The 21,964-nt window shown below is 47.1% G+C and overlaps 1 protein-coding gene across 4 annotated transcripts in view; it reads right to left on the minus strand.

The window, feature by feature from the left end:
• The window catches only part of LOC144142554 (Y+L amino acid transporter 2-like), a 33,075-nt gene extending 16,326 nt beyond the window's left edge, over positions 1 to 16,749 (minus strand). The window contains exons 1-3 of one of the 4 annotated variants that reach the window (XM_077674140.1): positions 14,018 to 14,188; positions 10,950 to 11,057; positions 6,710 to 6,937 (exon numbers count right to left, since the gene is read on the minus strand). In XM_077674140.1, coding sequence (XP_077530266.1) covers positions 6,710 to 6,884 — 175 coding nt within the window. In that variant the 5' untranslated portion in view covers positions 6,885 to 6,937; positions 10,950 to 11,057; positions 14,018 to 14,188. Of the gene's footprint in view, positions 1 to 6,709; positions 6,938 to 10,949; positions 11,058 to 14,017; positions 14,189 to 14,211; positions 14,277 to 16,507 lie in introns of those variants that run through there. The other 3 variants (XM_077674138.1, XM_077674141.1, XM_077674139.1) reach the window with 3 other exon arrangements.
• Between the last annotated feature and the right edge of the window lie 5,215 nt (positions 16,750 to 21,964).

Consider the following 21,964-nt stretch of genomic DNA (forward strand, 5'->3'; position numbering starts at 1 on the left):
CAAGCACAACCTTTAAATCGTGTTCCCAAATGTTCCTAATTTGCTTTTACATGTTATGGCCACGAACAGCTAATGGCGTGGCGAAAAACGTTTATAAAACCACATTTCTTACGTGCCTGGCAAAGGAAGATGTCCCAAACCGATATGTAGCGATGAATAAAAGATCGACCGAGTAGGCGAAAAGTACACCATGCTCGGTAAACATCTATGACGAATAATAAATTTGTGGGTATAGAGGCGCAGTCCTGTCCTAAGCCCGTAACCCGGAGGCCGTCGCCTTGCGAAGGAACCACGTGAAGCGACCTGAAATAGCTTGGCGAGGACAACAGCATAACTGTTAACGAGCGCCATTACGGCCATTACGGTCTTGCCCTGCGCCCGTTTACATCACAGCCGCCACCTGCTCCACTCCCGCCCTCTCCACCCGATCCTCACCCACTTCCAAGCTTGTGTGGAAACACGGGGATTCACAAAAAGCATTTTGGGGGCCAAGCACCTTAGGGGGTCGGCTGTCGGCGTCTCATGTAATAACGCTGCTAAGGCTGCGTTCCCATTTGCGGACAGCTTGGTAGACAGCTTACGAAGCAATCTAACTAGACGGCTAAACAAATAAAATTGGAACCGCGAGCTGTCCCAAACGCAACTCCAACGCAGACGACAGCCTCGCAGCAGACATGTTGTGCAACGCAAGCCGCGGGTTTCGTAAATTATATTACCGGTATTATTACAAACATTCCGTGATTTAAAAACTAAACAAATTTATCTTCACCACTGGTAAATTATACCAAATATTTCAATAAAAGAACACGTGCTTTTGCTCCAACATTATTACGCAAAAAGGTGGCGCTGGCGTCACTTATTAGTTTAGACGGGAAGGTAGCCGGCATCGTTGCTGACTTTGATGCCGCCTCCTCGAAGCAGTCTTGGTTGACTGCTTCGTTCGAATTGGAACGGAGCTTTACATGGTGGTCTCTCGTCGAAGATGGCAACGAAGGCGTCTAAAGGGGACGCACCCTAAAACGCCGGGACACTCGTTATCCAACGCCTCGCGCTAGAACGCTTCGTGCTTCAAAAATACGAGACTTTTACAGAAAACATGCGTACCTCTACCCCCCGACGATTTCATCTCCGTGAACGATAACGCCACGGCGCCAATGCCTAGGCCAGCGACCGCTCAGCATTGAAACCGCATCATCGAAGCCGCATCATACACTTATACACTGCATGCTTTGCCCCTCCCCGGGTTTCACGTTAGTAGAGATGGCTCGGTTATTTTTACCGACCGAAAGAGGGCATAAACGTTTTCTTTGAGCCCAAGGCGGGAGGGGTGAGCAGTGCCTCTCTGTGGGAGGATGGTCTTAATCGAAGAGGCTGCTTGCATGGGCTGCCAGCTGCGCCCGGGATTTGCCCTTGAGTTGATCACCAAGGTCACCGCTACCAAGCTTGGGCTCAAGATCAGAACAATTTACAGCAGTGGAGTCTACTTTCAAGAGATAGCTTGTTTAACGCAAAAAATGGGTACTTTTGAGACAAAAACGGCTGTTTGTGGGACCACAAAATTGAAGCTGAACGCCTCATGCTTCAGGAGAGGATGTTTACCGCGGGCGTGCCATTTCTGAATGTGGCTTTTGCGGATACATGATGAACATTCATTAATGGATGAGCAAAGAAAGTTTAATTTTGGATGGACTGGGGACATTCAATTGTGAACTTGCCAACAAATTAGCTTGGGTTAAGACACCAAATTCGCACCATTTACTCCACTTTTGAAGTACACCATTTTGTAAGCTGGCGTTCTATTATGTATATAGTGCACTTCGTCGATTTAGTATAGAAATTAAAGCAAAACTGTTTGTCCTTGATCCTCTTTTAACAGCATAGCTGTTTAGCCCGAGCTTTGTCGGTCCTTCGCACAAAAAAAAAACTCGAAGCCTCAAGAAAAAAATGTGGTTAGGGAGGTCCCGGGAACAGAACCCGGGACCTTTGCGCCATCAAACAGCAAACCTTTCCACTGTGACACCGGAAACTCCCTAGGGGCGCAGGAATAGCAGCGGTAGAGTACCAATAAGTAACATGTACAGCCGAATGAAAAAAAAAAACTTTCCCCATTTTGGAATCGAACCTGGGTCGCTCGTGTCACGAAACCGGCATCTCTCTGATTAGGGTGTCATCACTTTTTTACTTTATTGCAAGCTATCATCGCGTTTGTTTCCTTTTTGCAAGGAAGACTAGCCCTAAAGGCTTTAAAATCACACATTATCCACAATTACTGTACGTTCACTGACACATATTTTAAAAGTCAGGCGGGCGCACTTACGCCTCAAGCGGCGGTGATGGTGCCGAATTGACACCGCACACAAGCGCACTTTGTTCACTAAAATTTGACTACGTTCCACCCGCATTCAAGCCACACAGCATTTCCTTTGAGTTCGTAACGCGGGCGTTGGCTTTGGACTTGGCCGCGGCTTCTAGCACGTACTAGCGCGCTCCACTTTGGAGGAGATGTGAAAGCCTGCGAACGAAACGTTCCGAGCCTGCCAGACATTGAGAACTTTCAGCGGCACGTTCCGAAATCCGTGTGAGATGCAGCAGCCGGGTCTGCGACGGAAGGGTAGGAGCCGCCAGCTCTGCTGTTTTTCCAGCCATGCACCAATAGTACTAGCTGCGCCAGTGTTTTACAGGCTACAGAGGAAAAAATAGCAGGAATTAATAGGTCTCATAAATACTCTTGTAATGGAGCATGCGAAAGCCGCGTCAGCGCCGGCGAAAGAGAACCTGATACGGGTGCGGGCTCCCGAGTAACAGGATTCCCGGAGCGAGCTTGAGAAAGAGGCGTTGAATGCTGACTGTTACGCGAATCGCGCACCGACAATAAGGGGGAGTTTTTACAGACCCCTCAAGGGGCCAGTTGCTGTGTTGCTGTAGACCAGAAGCAAGAAAGCATGCTTCTCCCATTTCTCCTTTTCTCGAAGAAGGTTTTGTCGAGTGCGTTGGTTGCCCAGGTTGTTTAAAAAAATTACTGGAAACTTTCCTATTGGCAGGGCCACGCTTAGCCAGGGTGACTAGCCGCTGCCCCCAATACCTGCTTTAAAAAAAATTCTCTTTAGAGAAGAAGTGGCATCTTTCTCGCCGCAATGCGTGCCAGCCCTGCGAGAAATCTAGAAACATTTTTGTAGTTCCAGCTCCGGGAGGACCCCACTGCTACCACTCCACCAGTAAAACTATGCGATAAATGACAGCGGGCATGTATGGCCTTCATCCTGCACACACGGGATTCTTGACTGAACTTGAGCTGCATTTTAGTATGAAGCTGTACGCAGGTTGTCTTAACAAACACCGCATAGTTTGTGCATGTCGACAAGGCGGTATAGATTAAATTGGGTATACCATTACCCAGCCTGCCGCCTGGAATGAACACCTTGCATGGGGTCACTTTACCACAGCCTGGCTGCAGAAAACTTTATGGGGGGTCTACAATCGCAGAGGAAATGTTTTTATAAACAGGTTCGTACACATTTTTGTTATTTACAAGAATTACAAACCCTGCCAGGTGAGGCTTTTTTGCCTAGTTGGTAGTTTTGCTCTCATAGGTGGCCGAGCATAGCTTCAGTATACTGAGTCTGCATCCATCTGTACTTTTGTTCTGCACAATTACGCACTACTAAGTCATTAACCATGTACTTCAATAACAGCTCGGGCTGCGGTTTTGTACTTGAGTAAAGGGGCTGTGGTTTTGGGTGAATCACTACTGAGTCAAGAGTTGAAATAATTGCTGTATCAGGGTTTCCCCATTACATTCGAAAGCCGTTTGTTACGTTTCTAACTCCTACGATCATTGTAATCATATACATGGTTTTGCCCACGAGTTTTGCTTCATAGATGCACCTCCGATTGCAATTGATGGTATAAGGAACAGTGAACTGATTGTTATTGAGTATACGCTCTCTATTCAAAATAAAATGGCATAACCCAAAACACCTAAGACAGTGTAATCTTTCGATCTAGGGCCGAAACTATTGCTCGTAACGATGACGGTGAGCTGAGGGACAACATAATTTTAACTATACGTCAGACTAAGGAAAGGGTATTTAAACACTTGTCCAGTCGGAAACCATAATAAATAGAGTCGTTTCGAACTCGTTTATGGGGTTATTGAACTGCACATTACAACCTACGGAGTTGCCCGATTACGAATGGTAATGTCATGTTTAGACAGCCACCTTTCAGATTTCAGAAAGTTTCGTCGTAAATTAAATATGTGTCTTCCAATTTATTCAGAAATTTTGTTTGGTTACCCCCAATATGGATCGCTGGCTTTCAGATGAGGTAGATGATATGCACCCGAAAAAAGTCGTTGGCTATCCTTTCAAAGTCAATTTGCCGCTGTGCGCTTTCACTAGATGAAAGTGTAACGCGTCAACATGCGGCGTGGGCAGAGTATAATACAATTTATTGAGACACGTAACAGACCAGCTGGAAAATAAAGTATTGGTAAGCTCTTTAATTGTTCAGCCTTCAATAGCACTACTCGGAGTAATCTGCGGATTACGGCCCTGCTGATTACGAAAGAGGCGCCCAGGAAGTGTGGCTGCATTGTGCCAAATATGCACTCAAGCACAATGTTCTAACTCACTATGAATACATAGACCACAAAGTGAGTTTGAAGAGCCTGTATTACATGAAGACTCCACCAAATGGCTTCTCTTAGGCTTTACAGGAGGAGGAAAAAGGACTGGTTTTCGGCCTGGCCTACTCCACCATCGCAATCTGTATGCACTTCGGTTTGTGTTCATTCAGAATGTTCGTTTCACTTTCCGACGAACGTCACGTGCATTCTTAAATGTATGCCACGTGTAAGTAGTGTTAATTAAAGCATTGATTATTTGTTTGGTGGCAGAAGACTAAAATTTAGGCTAAAACGACCACTCAACGCATACTCCAGGTTCTGCTTCAGGCAGCAACGCTTGCACTGCTTCAACATTGTTCCTCGCAGGTACAATTTAACGTCCATAAAGCAGGATGACAAAGATGATTTGATTGTATGTAGGGTTTAAAACGCGCCGACGCCGTAGGGGAGGAGGTGCGCCGTAGTTGAGGGCTCCAGATTAACTTTGTCCACCTGGGCATCATTAACGTGCACCGAAATCTCGTGCACAGGGCCGTTTTTTCTTTTCGCCTCCATCAGAAAAGTGGCTTCCGCGGCCGGTAATCGAACCCGGGTCTTCATGTTCAGCGGCACAATGCCTTAGCCACTGAGCAACCGAGGTGGATAAGGCGAAAAAGGTGGAAAGTGTATGTGCAATTCTCACCCAATATCTGAGCACACTGGTGCGAAAGCATATGTGAAATTAAGCAACACTACTTCCGGGGGTGTGTGTAAAACAACCAAAAATCTTCGAGGGTCACGCATTCAGACCGTTGGTTTAGGGTAATTTACCTGCACACTCTGAGCGATAAAATGTCGATAGCTACACACGTTCCGCTCAGAACAACCAATTTAACCCAAAACAACATTAATACAAACCATCGAAAAATGCACCAAAGTAACTCCACTTTGCATCGTACATTTCAGACTCCCGTCATTGGCTGGTTAGTAAGGTTTTGGTATCTATTCTAGAGTTACGGCTTGGGTGAGTTGGTGCATGATTACAGAGAGGGAAATAGCGGCTCATGGTGGATGGTTTATGATGGTTGTAACTTTCTTCTTCTTGTGTTTTGTGTGTGTTGCGCTGTTCCTCTCTTGTTATCTATTCGCCCTTCATATGCCCTCCTCTTCCGAGGTGGAAGGCAAACCAACTTGGGGGAAAGCCGTTGCGGACACCTTCATTAAAAGCACATCAACAAGCACCCCCAATGGTAGGAGATACAGAACAATGTTGTGTTACTGAAGTTAAACTCGCTAGGACGCGCAAGAGTGACGCTGCTATTCCATATTCGAAAAATAGGGTAGGATTTGCTCCTGCGAACTAGATTGTGGGCCATAAAAATCCCGGGCCACCTCCACTAACGTGAAACCTGGGGAGGGGCAAAGCATGCACAGTAGAAGTGTATTCTTGGCGCCTTGGCGTTTTTGCCCACGGAGATTACACCTTTGGGGGGTGTGGTAGAGGTACACAACTTGGCTGTCAGTCTCGTATATTTGAAGCCCGAAGTGTTGTAGCGCGAGGCGTTGGAAAACGAGTGTCCCGGTGTGTTGTTTTAGTACGCGTTTTTCCCACGGAAATTAAACATTGCAGCGCGAGGCGTTGGAAAACGAGTGTCCCGGTATTTTAGTACCGTGACTACCTGACACCACGACGACATGAGACGACGACTACATGAGACGCCGACAGGCCGAGCCCCTAAGGAGCTTCGCCCCTAAAAAACTGGCACACCGACGTTCACGAAGTCTACCTCGTTACGCGCTAATTGTTAACAAGGTCTCCATTAGGTTTATTCGTTTGCTAGTGATGGGTCCAGCTAGGCTGTCGAGCAGCTCTCCCCCAACTCGTTCATTGGCGTGTGTTTTTGCACGCCAGTCGTCTTTTTCTAGGCCTTTTGACGTAACTGTTCACTCAACACCTGCCACAAAACGCGTAGCATCAAGACAGCTGCCACGCTCCTCCAAACATCATTTGCAGCACATGTGGGTTGTTTGTGATGTTTAAATAGGGCTGGATAGAACCCCGATAGAGTTATCATGGGAACCGGCACTATAGAAAGCACGTACCTATGATGGATCCCAGCAGTAGGGTGATGCTGCTGAAGAGACCCACCTCCCTGCGCAGCGTGAGTTCTCGGGTATCATCTCGCGCTTCCTCAGTCAAGAGACTGCACGTTGCTTCGTCAGCACTGTTAGTCCATTCTTCTTGGTCGGCGAGTATCTTGTACTTGGTTCTTTTCATCTCTTGTCGAGGGCCGTCAATGACGCACCTACGGAGCCTTCGCCAATCCAAGGCTGCACAGAAAATTAAATACACCTTACACAGAACGCCTCAGAAGCTGCAAGAGAAGCCACTGACTACCTAGCATCTCTGGCCACAGGGTGCGTGCGTGAAAACGGTGTTTACTTGTGTCAAAACGGTTACTTAAGAATCGGAAGAAAGTACAGGCTCTAGATAAAACAATACACCCATGGATTATGATGAAGGAGTATAATAGCATACCTCTATCTCATAAGCCACATAACAGTATACATATAGACCTTTCGTAGAGCGTGAGATGAGGATATAAAAATGAGAAAGTTTTGAGAATCCATATCCCTGTCTTCGAGAAATAAAAAATCGGGCTTTTCAAAACTGTGAGCGTCATGGAATCATCGCACAACATACTCGATTGAGGGGGGGGGGGGGGTGGGGGGTAGAAGTTTGGAGCTTACCATGGGCCCATCGTTTAAAGATTAGTAAAAAGTGAACAATCATTGGGATGCTTATAAGAAGCGCTCTTTTTATGCCGAACATTGACCTGGAATATCCATCACTAAAATATTTGTTCTTCTATTTTGAAAACAATGGGTTGTCTTAACACAAGCTAATATCTTTAACAACGCACTTAGGCAAGAGAAATAGTACGGAAAAGGTGCAAGGAGATACTAACCGAAAAAGAGGCCCCGCATGACTGATAAAGACAATTCAATAACACGTGTAGAGACGGGGCACCTTAATGCCCTGAGACTCTATGCTTCTGGCGTTCCTAATCAGCCACAGGTAATGGCGTACGCACCTGTTCCTGGCTGTTAAAGGCAAACTTCCCGCATACTGCGTTATTGCCCGGCTGCAATTAATAGGGTGCAGCCCTAACTTGAACACATTACAGAAGAGTTCTTCGAAACTGCAGTAGCACCACAAGCAAAGTGTACACTCCTTTACATCACACATATGCGTCTTGGTGGTCAATCATGAGACTAGAATAAAAACGTCTCCATTTTTGCCTCCTGGCACGGAGGGGTAGATTCTTACAAAACAACTTTGAAGAACTGTTCAATAAAATAATGTAAAGCTGGAAAAACGATACAATAAATGCAATTCAAACCAAGGTCGGAAAGCGCCAAGAAAACGCTAAAAAATCCGTTGGTTTGTTAAATCTACTGTCGCGAAGCCGAGGTGTGTTGACGTTGTCTGGTTCTTTTGAGTTTTGTACCCGCCGCCAGGGCTCTTGCTTCCAAGTGTTTTGTGTGAAAACGGTTCGGGCGCAGCGATGCCCTGGCCCCCTTTTTCTGAGAAACGCCTCCGGCGTGTGAGTTTGCCCGTCGGCCGACCAGGAGACGCGGCTGTTACGAGGGCCAGTAACCCAGCTTAGGTTACCGCGCCGCAGTGGCGTCTCCGACCCCCCGTTGCGTCTGCGCAGATCGCTTTGTGCTCCGAACCCTCGGTCTAGTTCAAACGACCACCTGTCTTTTTATGCAGAAATGCATTATAGTCGGGGGTTGTCGTGCGTCCCTTGGCCGGCGTGCGCAGCGCGTCTGATGATGATTGTGGCATGATGCCCCTAGGGATTGGCCAACCAAACAATCCATCACGAGATAGCTTCGCGTTCAACCACCATCGTCATCTTCCCGTAGGGGAACCGCTGAAGAAGAAGAAGGAGAAGAAGACAAAGCTGCGAAGAGGAGGGCTGCGTGAGTTTTGGCTACCGTTATCCTCCTCGGCCGGCGCATCTTCCCTATCTGAACCCGGTCGAAGAGCGGCTCATCGCGCCTCGACTCCCCTTCATGAGCATCAGGCGGCTGACTCGAGGCAACGGGCAGTTTGGAATCAAGGGACCGGCGGTGAACGTGCCCATCGACGTATCGAAGGTTGTGCGGTGCCTTCCTCGCATGGTACCCGAGGACGTTGCGTTTGACGTTCACATCAAGCGGAGGCTGATGAGTCTGGCAACGTACAAGCGCGGGTTGGTGAAGTACGGCAACATCCTGGCTTGGCTCAAGCACCTGGAACACACCCCACTGTATCGCGCCATCAATGTTCGGGTCGATTGGAGCCGGCTCGATCACTTCGATGACGGCGGCGAACGAGAGGAACCGCAGGAAGACGACGTCGATGATGCTGACGGTGAGTTCGAAACGATTCCCGACGACTTTGACGTGAACGATCCTCTGCAGTTGGCGGTTGCGTTCAACGCGGTCTCGAAGACGCTTCTCTATAACGAAGCGGAAATGACGGGTGCGGGAAAAAAAAAAATAAATGATTACGCTCACACTCTCGCCTCTCTCTTCGCCATTAATCGCATCACACTCATCGGTGCACCCAATGCATTTCTGCATCCTCACAATCCCCCTCGGGGAGGTGCGGGGATTTTTTTTCCTTTGGAGTTTGTATACACTACTTTATGCTCAACAGTAATTCTTTTTCCGGAAACGGGCGCCTTCGAGCTTGAACTTTGTGTCTTCCGTGATTGGTTTATTTTTCCTTTCTAAAATGTAGCTGACTAGAGCTAAGAAGCGTCTCGCGGATTGCCTGCGGGTGTGCCTTAATCCCCGCGTTCCGCGCGCTCCAGAATACACTTTTTCCCCAAATACGTCCCCCACCGGACCGCTTGACGCGGACATAACGCGGCTGCCTGGCTATTGAGATGGGGGGGCGGGAGGGGTGCGCCTGCACCAGGGGAGCCCTTCGCCCACCAACTATGTTTCGTAAAGTACTCTTGATTGCCTGTTTTCTCCTATTTTATGCAACAGTTGTAACGTTTCGACTCTATGTTTTACATCTAAGCATCAATCATTAAACCAGTTAACCATTGAACCTCTGAAGCCTTTGAGTGCTTCATCGCCGGTCTCATCGTGCAACAGTAGCGGTGCTGGACAAGAGTTGACTACATACCAAGGCAGACCAATGTTGTTGCCAGTAAATAAAGGGGCCACTGCGTGCGATCGCATTGATATTCCGAAGGATTATGTAATAGATGAAACGGGACTTTCAGTAGTTTAACTCTGGGAATTGCGTATAGAACACATTGTTGCTCCGAGGACTGATAGTTTAGAGGGATTGCTATACGCGGGAAGCAAAGCTCATAACAACGGGCGAGAAAAAAACATAATTTAGGGCTTGAAGTGGAATGTGAGAGAGCTATTCGGAGTTTCAATGCAGTTATAGGTATGATGAAGATCAGTGCATTCTTGAGAACGGCTACAAATGGCTGATAATTACTATACTCCCTAATACGAAATTGGCGCGCAGCGTGATCTACAGTCTTCTCGGTGACAGTGCATAGCTGCTGAGTCTCAGGAAGTGATCGCGGCGCTCGCGGCTCGGAGCGCGCCGTCGCCACCGAGCATGTTGTTGTAAACCGTGTTCAAACTTCCCGCGCAAATGTCAGCGATGGCAAGCCTCTGCGTCAGCGGCGCGAACTTCTTCTCAGAAAGTTATCACAATCTGCTTCTTTGGAAGGGACGGCGAACTGCGTCTTAAAAAGTGAACGCGTCCTTGTCAAGGCCACGACTGCCCGTGCTGTTATGGCGTCATCTCACACCGCGTCACCACCGCCCAGCATGTCTCACGACTTCCACATCACACTTTCACCGTGAGCCGCCGCCGAGGAGCGCTTCGCGCCGCATCTGCATACCACCCTCCCCCTTACATTTTCTCCACTTTCCTCCGCCGTTTTCTTTCTGTCTTCGGTTCTTGCACTGCCTCCACCTCACACTTTCGCCATGCGTCGCCGCCAAGGACCATCTCGCACCACTTCAGCATACCGCCCTTCCCCTTACATTTTAGCCACTTTCCACCTCCGTTTTATTTTGTCTTCCGTTCTCCCAGTGCCTCCACCTCACACTTTCGCCATGTGTGGCCGCCATGAAGCGTTTCGCACCACTTCGGCATACCGCCTACCCCCTCACATTTTCGCCACTTTTTTTCCTCCGTTTTCTTTTTGTCTTCGATTCTCCCTTCGTTCGCTCGGGAATTAGGACAACGTTGCCGCCAAACTGCAGTAGCAGGCTTCAAAGTGCTGCGGTCTAAAAACGGCCATCTGACCTTTAAAACTTGCAGACAGACACGCTGCCTCCCATCTGGCTGGAAACAGTGTTCTCGAACAATGGTCAATTGGTCAACATGGCATCGTCGTGAAGCACAATACTTCAGCTGCGAAACAAAAAAAAAACAATAACGAATGTATGGTCTACTACACCGGTGGCACCAAAACATAAAGCCTAATTTGTTATCTGCGCAACAAAAAACAATAATGAAGACACGGGCGGACTTAGTAGGCACCACTAAGGCTGGACACACCTTCAGTGGTTTGATATAGTCACAGGGTTTCTTACATATGCTAGAGAAGAAAAAAATAGCAGTGGCTTATCTCGGCTATGCCAGGATATACGTAGCGTGCGGCAACGTTCAGCTGGTTATTCTAAGGTTTCCTGGTTGTCTAGGATTGGCTGATTGTCATGCTTACTGCTGCTACAACAATTTCCAATCCAATCCTATACAATCCAGTTTAATCCAATCTAACCTAGTCGAGGTGGCGGCGGCCCCGGCGCGCCAGCTGTGCACCACGAGACGGCACTGCTCCTCGCGCATGCGTAGCACGGCTCTCCAGGAGCCATGCGAAACTGCTCAACCTCGGCCAGTGTAGCTCCCCCTACAAAACTGGCGCCGGCGTCAATGCAAACCATTGGAGGCCGTCCGGGTCACCATGAGAATTTCGGCGACACAGACCGCGGTAAACCACATCTGGCAGTTCATCATGCAGGTTCGGGCAAATATGGGTTGACCGCGCCACAAATGTTTTGTCGCATGTATATCACGTTTATAGAGTGCTCTGATAATTTATCCTTTTTCAGCATAGTAACGCAATTAAAATGTTCCTTCGTGGGGTGTTACGAAAGTTAAAGGAGCCATGAAGAGAAAATGCAAGTTGGTTTTATTCGAAAGATTTCGTGTTTTATAGTGCCCCCAGCGCTTGTCCGGATACAAACGGTGCTTTATTCACTGAGAAATTAAACAATCTAGGTTAAAATTTTTATTTTCCCGCTCAATCGTGCGTTTTCGTGGTCCCAAATGACATCACAGGAACCGACCGCTCTGCAGCCTAGAGTACCTTCATTCACGCATCCGCCGTACAGGGTAGAGACACGTATACGCTGGCGCCGCCATTTTCAGTTGCTCGCTCGCCGCCGAAGCAAGTCATTGTGTCAAAACCGCGGTAAAATTATCGCCGCAACGCGGTTTACTGAAGAAGTTTGAATCATATTGTCTGTTTCGCGTTGCTAGGTCTCGTGGGAAACGAAAAGAATAACGCGTTGAGCCCGTTGGCCCAATTGCGGCGGCACGGGACCGTTCAAAGGTTGTCTCCACCCTGTACAGCGGTGTTGGTTTGTTTCCGCGTTTCTTTACGTTCCGTAACCTAGATGGTGCCACCATACCGTGGCAAGCGTTTGGTTTGTTTTTGCCGGCATTTAAACGTGGCTTGTTTTTGTTCTGGGAGAAAATATTCGTTCCCTGAAACAGTGCTCGCTCGACAAATGGGGTCACGTAAGACACCGTTGCTTGCGTCAATCGGCCAGTGTCGTCTGAGACAACCCCAAGCCCCGTAGTGCTGTGCAGCTAAACCAAGCATGCTGTGCGCAGTACGAACAGCAGAACGCATCAGTACTTCTATGTTTACATGTGCTTTCGTAACTTCCACTGTTTGTCCCATCATTCTTATTGCTTTGTAAAGAATGTGCCCTAAATTTAAGCGCAAATCGCTCGTTCGTCTAGTTTGTAAGCTCTACCTAATTTTCGTCTGCTTCTGCCAGCCTCCGCCAATCGCAGAGCTGAGCTCATGTGACATCATAGGTTCTGTTGCGGGAAATGAGCTGGTGGGTCGCATGACCATTCCCGTTTTTCCTAATTATGTAGCTTATTTGAGCGAAGTTTACGTTAAAAGTGGTGTCAGTATGATTCTAACGAGACTATCTTTTGAATGAACCAAACTTGTGTTTTCTCTTCATGGCTCCTTTAAGCCTTTTGTAACAGCTGGTTTGTCCCGCCACAATTGCAGACGACTGAAGGCGATAGTGTTCGCCGAAACCTCGGGTACAACGAGAATAGAGAACGGGCCAAAATGCGCCTTGTGTTAATGGTAGGGCGTGTTTTTATTGTTTTTGTTTGCAAACAGACAATTTTATCGTCGATTTTGCGGCCCTCAATCGGGAGAACGTTGGAACTATCGAATACGGTTCATGGGGTTGCAGCGGGAGTTGTAATACTTCTTGTAAGGAACTCTATGGATGGGCTGGCTTCAAGCTTTAGTACTTAAGGTGTGAGGCCTAGTCAAAATCGCAAATTTTTTTCAAAATTCCAATTTTTTTGTTCTCTCTCTTGTTAGTTGTGGAATTAATGGGACATGATTTTGCTGAAGAAAGTTTTTTCCAGCGCAGTTTCTTTCAAAAAATACATAGAAAACTGTAAGCCCACTAGGCGTTTTCGAAACTGAAACTGAACCTGTCAGTTTTCTGTTCAACACAAAAATGCCCTGGTTTGGAGTTATGAGCTTGGTATTTAACAATCGTATCACGTACAAAAATGTAATAATGTCCTAATAATGTTTTCAACACTTCATTCCTCAATTAAAATCCAACTTCTCAAGAGGCAGATGCGCGATGTTTCACACGTGTTGTTTACATTCTGTAGCCTTCGTGTTGTCGTGAAATGAGCTTGGGATTGTTTGGTAAATGTGCTTACTCTCTGTCGCTTACTTTTTCTTACTGGCAGCCAAAGTATGGAGAAGGTTAGAGCGCAAAGATCACAAAACGAAAAACCAAATACCAAACCGAATTAAATACTAAACCGGTCGTTGAAAATGCGCCAGGCTTGCGTTTACAGGGGCCATATAGTTCAGGCGTGCACGCGTCCGTGGATATAGGAGTTCCTGAAATTTTAAACCTCAATAAATAAACCCGCGTATACTAGCTAAGCAAGTTTATTTAGACAATTTTCTTTTTTTTTCGACTGCCACCGGGATCATTTGAAGTGAGTTTAGATTTTATATTCTTGTACGTCTCCGCAATCACGATCTTATCTTGTGTGTTGTATTCGAACACGTTCAAATGACTCACCAATGCCGAAAGCCTCCTCCAAGTCTTTCTCGCTCAGTAACTAACACCGCTTCTTTCAGAGAAAAATTAATGAGCGGGTACCGCATTTCGAACTTTCATCGCACAATCTTGCCCACGAAACTACAAAATATTTTCGAAGCAAGATCACCGTTCACATTCGTCTATTTCAGAAAGCACGCGGGCCAGCTGCATACCTAATAAAAGCAGATTTCGCCTGTAGGCCACATCAGCACATGTGTCGGCGCTGCCGCGACAACTTTCTTTCTATTTTTGTCGGTTCTGCCGGCTGTGTCAGCTGCAAGCATCATGCGCCTGCTCGCGCCACAAGCGTGCAGTTACGGAGCAGCTGCGCGCAAGAAGCTTTGCGGCACAGGCGGTTGTGACGCTAGCGTCGGTGAATTCTACGCGCGCCTCAGAACGGACAGGAACTCCCAGCTGCGCTCACGACCAGGTATAAATTGTAAGCGCGCATTCCTTGTGATTGGCCCTAAGGAATTTCACATTATCCATCATAGGCCTCAGACTGGGACGGCCCACAGTTCCCAGAGACTAGGTACGGCACCATAAAAGATCCGGAGTCTCACGCTGCTTTATCCAATGTCGCCTTTATAACATCGCGTGTCGTGCCACCGCAAAATGGCGAAACAGCCGCTTTCTCGTTTCTCTCGTCTGCCCTTGCCCAAGCCCTGGCCTTCGTGTCTGCTCCAGTCTCGGAAAGTCACCCATTTGGCAGCGCCGTTTTGCGGAAAGTATAAGTAACAACTTACAGGCTTCGTCTAGCTTTGCAACGGGGAGCTTCTGCGCGTCCATGTTTCCTTGGTGTCTGCCTGTCAAACTCAAGTGGTGACGTAAGTTGGGGAGCCCGCTTCCGCGCCCCAGACATCAAATAAACGGAGTAACTAGGACTCCCTAAGGCATTAAGTGAAAGGCGGGTGATGCGACAAGCATTATTAGACAGCAGCCGTACTGAGCCAATAACAACAATGCACACAAGGGCGGTACTCTGCAAAATTCTGCCCTTGCTTTGCAGAGTGTCGCCAGCAGAAACATTCAAAAAGCATGAATTATTGGCTCATAAAACCTGATGCGTCGTGTTATCGAATCTGAAGAAACCCAAGGTGTGATGAACGCCTGCTTACCGCTCTACAAACTCTGAAAACATCAGGCGTCCTCCACTTTATTTAACCTACCTACCAAACTTCAGCCATTACAATTTTAAGCCCGATAGTCTTTCTAAGCGACCTGGTAGCATAAAGGTCTGTCTGTCTGTCTGTCTGTCTGTCTGTCTGTCTGTCTGTCTGTCTGTCTGTCTGTCTGTCTGTCTGTCTGTCTGTCTGTCTGTCTGTCTGTCTGTCTGTCTGTCTGTCACTCAATTAAATTAGCTTGTACCAAAATTGAAGCAATTCTTCTTGAACAAGTATGCCGAGGCAATAATGTTCACCCGCCGCGGTGGCTCAGTGGCTAAGGCGTTGCGCTACTGAGCACGAGGTCGCGGGTTCGGTTCCCGGCCGCGGCGGCCGCTTTTCTGATGGAGGCGAAAAGCAAAAACGCCCGTGTGTACGAGATTTCGGCGCACGATAAAGATCCCCAGGTGGTCAAAATTAATCCGGAGCCCTCCACTACGGCGCGCCTCATCGCCTGCGTTGCGTCGGCGCGTTAAACCCCAACAATCAATCAATCAATAATGTTCCCACGAACTGAAACTACTCGCATTGTCATACATATCCACTTCATGCAGTGCCGACAAAACCTCAGGCGTGTTTAAGGCAAGACGTTAGTACATAACCGGAAAGCTTGTTCTTTGAATTCAGAGCACACTTTGAATTTCTTTTACGATGGCTAACTAACAGAAAAAACGGGTTAAAACCAAAGGAAGTCAACTTGCGAGATCTTCTACCCGATGGCGCGCGACAGTTCAGAAGCTCGAAGATTGAACTGGATTGAGAAAATTCTCGTTGCCTTACCTATGCGAGGAGCGAAAGGGTAAGTACACGCTCAAGGGGTGGTAGGGGTACAGAGAAGAGAGTGTGGTGTTGCAGGAGTGGCAGAAAACTTGCAGCGGAACAAGGCGATAAGTCACAGTTTTGTTATTTTTCCCAGTCGTCAAAAACTTTGGAGACGATGCACCAAGAAGTCTGGGGCAGACCCGGTGCAAAATACATTCGACGAAAACATTTGATGACATTGGAGAGGTAAATTTGTATATTAAATTTTTTGTGGCCTAACATTTGGCATGCCCTTTAAGCTTCCGACAAAGATCGCAGATTTGCTTGCAACCTGGTATACAGTATTTCCTATGATAAAAAAAAACATGCCCAGGCATCTTGATCTTCGCAGAAAAATTTTGAAAACTTTAATGCTACGCATTTGAGTCTAGATCATGCCACATGTAAGGGTGGGGATAAACGATGTTCGCGCAACTGAGAGCTTCAAAATATGTTTTTCAGCAGACGTACTTCATTGCCAAAGAGCGGCATATTGTGCTCTCACCTTTCAGTTCGAGCACGTCTTTTTGGAGTCCAGGTGTCGTTTGCAAGAACTCTCGCTGTCTCATTCGCTGTCCACGAGCAGTGCATTGCCCCTACTCCATCGGAGGATTGTGCATAAAAGTAGCAGCTTTTTTTTTTCTCTCACCCAGCCCCGTAAGATGAACCATCTTCGTGCATTTTGTCTGCAAGTCGCGTAAACCAAAGCGGGAGTGACAACCTGCACACACCCTGCTGCAGTGCGATTCTTGTGAAACATATCGGTAACGCTGGTACGCAATCCCTCTGCAACTCTCACATATTGGGGCAGTTCCGCTTGGGCTGGATATCTCAGACCCTTCCGTATCTCAGGATACTTGAAGTAGTGATAGCGTTCGCGTCAACAACCTATGGCGATAGCCTCCTATTGTCAGCTTCCTGTGTTTTGATCTATTTTATGAGCTATGTGCATGTTCAAACCTTAAGGAGCGATAGTTTTGGTGGTATCCGTTAAATTATCATGCAAGTGCAAAAAAACACCCGGTAGATCTTCCACATGACCGTACTGGCACTTCAATGCGCAGTGCGCTCCCACAGTCGGGGTAATTTTTCGTTAAGCCCCTTTTTAAGTCACTGCCGGTATCTTCCCAGCATCTTTCTCTATCATACGCATATGAGCAATAAGTATTGCCAACACTTATCGGCACAAAAAGAGACAGAGCAGGGCTAGTTTGCAAAAACTGCCGGGGCTGTTTTTTTACTTGCTACAGAAAGGAGCAAATGCTAAAATTTCCGCTCGATGAAAACTGCTGTTGAAGATATATATATATATATATATATATATATATATATATATATATATATATATATATATATATATTTATATATATATAGATGAATAGATGAAGAATTTTTTGAGTCAGAAAGAAATTGGTGCAAAAATGCCCGCCGGGTGGGATCCGAACCCATGACCTCCAGAATACCGGTCTGGTGCGATAACCACTGCGCTACCGGCGGGGCTGTTTCCCCACCACTTTCTCGGGTATTTATGTTAGCGTATTTTTTTGTTTCCTGCACTCCCAAGGGCAGGAAACAAAATGCCCGCCGGGTGGAAAAAAAGTGCAGAAAAAAATGGATTCCACCCGGCCGGCATTTTTTCACGATTTTCTTTCTGACTCAAAAAATTCTTCATCTCTTTCTATGACCCAACGCATTCCCCTCTTTATATATATATATATATATATATATATATATATATATATATATATATATATATATATATATATATATATATATATATATATATATATATATATATATATATATATATATATTTATATATATCGTGCCGTTCGCGTCACGCCCCGGGGTTTGAAAAGAAGGTCCCCTTCTCCGCGTGTAGTCTATGTGGCGCTGGCTACCACCCTCAAGCGTCAGATACAGTTGTAGTAAATATAAATACCCCAGACAGTGAAGGAGAACGCAGTCGCCCAGATAGCCGAATTGGTAAGGCATTCGAGATCTAATCGAAAGGCGTGGGTTCGGTCCCCACTCTTGTAGCGTGTTTTTCTTTTTCTTTCTCACGTAATAATTTAAAAAATAATGTAACATCACTAACGGTAAAAAGTGGTCTAACCATTCCCCTATGCCTTATTTGGCGTTGTACACTGCCGGCATTGCTCTCTGTATTTCCTAAGGAGCCCCTCATTTCCAAACCCTATATATATATATATATATATATATATATATAGAGAGAGAGAGAGAGAGAGAGAGAGAGAGAAAACTTACAAAGCGCGCAGACATAGTATAATAAAGAGTCAGATACACAGCAAGAACAATAACAAAGAAGGTTAACTTACGTAGCGGCAACGGGACTTGCCTTAATCAGAGTACAGTTACATGATTTTGCTGTCACAAACATTCGCAACACATTTCTTATATAAGCCCCGCATATACGGACCCGACGAGGAAGGGTCGAGTCGACTGGTGGGTTCAGCTACCTCGTCCCCTCACTCGTATATATGAGCTCCATTCACAGAGTCGAGGCGACGGGGCCAGGTTATTGCCGGAGAAGGAGCTACCGTATTTTTACGATTCTAGCGTGCACCTTCTTTTGCTAAAAGCTAGCCTTAAAATTTGTGTGCGCTTTACAATCGGGCTCAAAACCGAAACAGGTTTTAAATCGGCCAGCAACATTGCCATAGGCGCGAGGTCCTCACAAACTCTAACTCAATTCAATGAAAAAAATCCGTCAATATCACGTGAGTGAATTTCGGCGCACTCATTCCTGAATGACATACCTTAGTCAGCGGTTACACATTTTTCTACTATTGCAATTAGCCCATCACACGTAAAGTTACGAAGGTCAAGACAGTTGAAATCGCAAACAACTTCAATGTTTCCCACCATAGTTTTATTCCCTGCAGGAGCTGGATAAGGAAGTTTACGAAGCACAATTTATTTTTGGCTGCCACAGTTGCACGCGCGAAATAAAATCTCCTTCTTCTAGGTAAGTAATGTCATGTATTTTACACCTGCACGGTAAAGCCGACGTACAATTATTTTTTCGCATTTCCTGTGCGAACCTACCCGCGCGGTACAATCGGTGGCGCGTTATAATCGTGCAAATGCGGTATTCAGCTTCCCAGGGCCCGCCCGACTCAGCCCGACGAGCGCGTCAACCCATCCCCTGCCTGCGAGTCGAACAGACTCGCCCCGACGGCTTTTTGACTCACCGCGTCGGCTTATACATGAGTGCGTCGAGTCCAGCAAACCTGTTTATTTCAACCCCACGCGCCCTCGTCGGGTCAATAGAGAGTTTTAGCAGTCCGTCCGTTCCGTCGTGTGCGTTGTTACCGGTTTTCCGGGACCCGTCTGCGCCTGCGCGCGCGGCAGGGCGAAGAGGAAGGGCGAGGAGGCGCGGACTTGGCGAAGGCAGGCCCGCGGAACTAATCCCGCTACCGCGACGAATGCCCGAGTGCCCAGACGGGTTCCGGTCAACCCGGTAACAACGTCCATGACGGAACGGATGGACTGCTAAAACTCTCTAATGTAAACGGGACTATAGATTTGCAGAAAAGTGTGAGAAGGATCGGAAGATGTTTCGAAAACGTAGAGTATGCATGCAGTCGGGCCAAGCCTATGTTACAACAACAAAAACAGAGAGAACGGACAAAGGGAGAGAGAGAAAGGGGTCGTATTAACAAGGCAGCTGTCAAGTTTGCTCCACAACGGAGCAACATACCAGGCATGGGCTGCAAATTCAGAATTCGCGGAAGCCTGGACAATCGCAGTTTCAAAAAGAAGGGAAATGTATACAAAAAGGTATTTAGTGGGTTGGGAGACTGGTTCGGACGGATCCATACAGGCATGAACGAAGAATGTATTCTGGGTGTGCCCCCCGCGGATGGACAGAATAGACACAATACGCAAAAGAGCATTGCACAAGAGCTAGCAACTGAACAGGAAATAGGTAGGGTCCATAGATCACAAAAGGTTAAACGTTTCTAAGTGTGTGTGTGTGTGCGGGGGGGGGGGGGGGGGTGACGGGGGGGAACTCGACCTCCTTCCAAAGGACAAATCGCATTGTTGAGTCGCATTAGGCTAATAAAGCTGCGGTATTTGGGAAGTTTCTGCGAATTCTGATAAGAAACTCACGAGTAGGATTAGTGAAGAACGTGATAAAACTTATGAAGGCGCCAATTTTAATCGAGGGATAAGCACGTTAGTTTTCCGTAACTTTCATTATTACCAAGCGTCGCCTACCCAAACTTATAAATGAGATAAGATTCCCGAACCTCGCGGTCGTGGTGGGTTTTGAAAGCGGATTCTAAAATTGTTGCTTTAAGATGTTCAAATGCATGACCGTGACCATTCACATGTCTTGACAGGGGCAAATAAGAGCAACGTTTTGCATGACAGCGGTGATTATTGAATCGTATTCGGAAGAGCGTTTCACTTTGGCCCATATATTGCTGCCTAAAAACAGTGCACTCTAGAAGGTACACGATTTAGGGGAGTCACAGTTAAAGTTACCCTTTATATTTACGTAGTAGTCTGAAGCCGTGCTGGTGGCACGCTGTGTATTGGTCATGTGTGGGCATAGTTTATATCGAGGTTTATTATACAGGGCATGCAACCAGTAGTTTCCGGTCGGCTGATACGAAAGTTTGTAAAAAGTCGCCTAAATTCTTGTTACGTCGGTAGACAACGCGGGGTGGTTCGGGGAATATGTTTTTTAAGCGTTCATTTTGAATTAGGATATTTTGAGGTTTTGTTAGTACGGTTGACACTCTTAGAGCGGAGGCTGAGTGGGTTAGAACTAAGTTTGTTTGCGGGTTAACGTCCGGGGCTTTTTTCTTACAGATTTTGTTACGGTCTGATTGGTTGGCTAATTGGTTGGCTCGAACAATAGCGTCGTCGATAAATTGTTCTGGGTATTTCTTATTCAGGAGGGTGGTCTTGAGTTTTCGACTGTTTGAGTCAAAGTCGGCTTGGTTCGTGGAAATTCTCCTAAAACCGTGGGCTTGTCTGTACGGTATTGCTGTCTTTCAGTGTATTACGGTGTACGTTATTGATGTCTTAGAAGGCTTAGCGAAGGTGAAAAAGAGGACTTGTCCTTATTTTATGCAACGTTCTCCAGCTGTGTATAAGATGCCTCTCTGGCCATCAGAAATCGATTCGAAAGAAAGATGAAAGACGACAATATTTGCTGTGCCGTGATTATGGTCTGCGTAGCTTCAGCACCCACCGAGCACATAAATACGGCAAAACAAACGTTATCTTATTTCAACTTTCTTTTTAAATGATTTCTGATGGTCAGGGAGCCGTCTGATACCCAGCTGGAGAATGCCGCATCAGGTAAGGACAAATCCTCTTTTAGGGGCGAAGCCCCTCTTGCTCGGGCCCTGTCCCCACCGTACACGGCACATTGTACACGGCACATTGATGATGATTGTGGCAGGGTACCCCTAGGGATTGGCCAACCAGAGATTGAGCGAAGAGGTCATAACGTTCAACGAGTTCATTGCTACCCAACAAGGAGAAGAGGAAGAAGAAGAGGTTGTCGTTCGTCGCCTGCGAGCTCAAGACTCTTGCTCGGGCCCTGTCCCGTCCCTCGTTGCTGCCATACCCGGCGGAATGATGATGATTGTGGCAGGATCCCCCTAGGGATTGGCCAACCAAAGATTGGCCGAAGCGGTCAAAACGCTCAATGCGTTCGTTGCTGCCCAACAAGGAGGAGAGGAAGAAGAGGTTGTCGTTCGTCGCCTGCGAGCTGAAGACACGTACCGGGGGTACGCGACACAAGACGCTCAGCAGAAGGCGACGGCCAAGGAGGCTAAAATGCCACGCCCCGAATTCGCCAACTTACCCATGGAGATTCTCATCGTCCCAAACAAGCCCTACATAATCACCACAAACATCGACGTCGTCGACGGGCTTGTCAACGGAGCGGTGGAAAGCTTGACGTGTCGAATCTTTA

The sequence above is a fragment of the Haemaphysalis longicornis genome, unplaced genomic scaffold (genome assembly GCF_048455015.1).
Source record: "Haemaphysalis longicornis isolate Haplotype H1 unplaced genomic scaffold, Haemaphysalis longicornis Haplotype H1 scaffold_6, whole genome shotgun sequence".
NCBI classification, from domain to species: Eukaryota; Metazoa; Arthropoda; class Arachnida; order Ixodida; family Ixodidae; genus Haemaphysalis; species Haemaphysalis longicornis.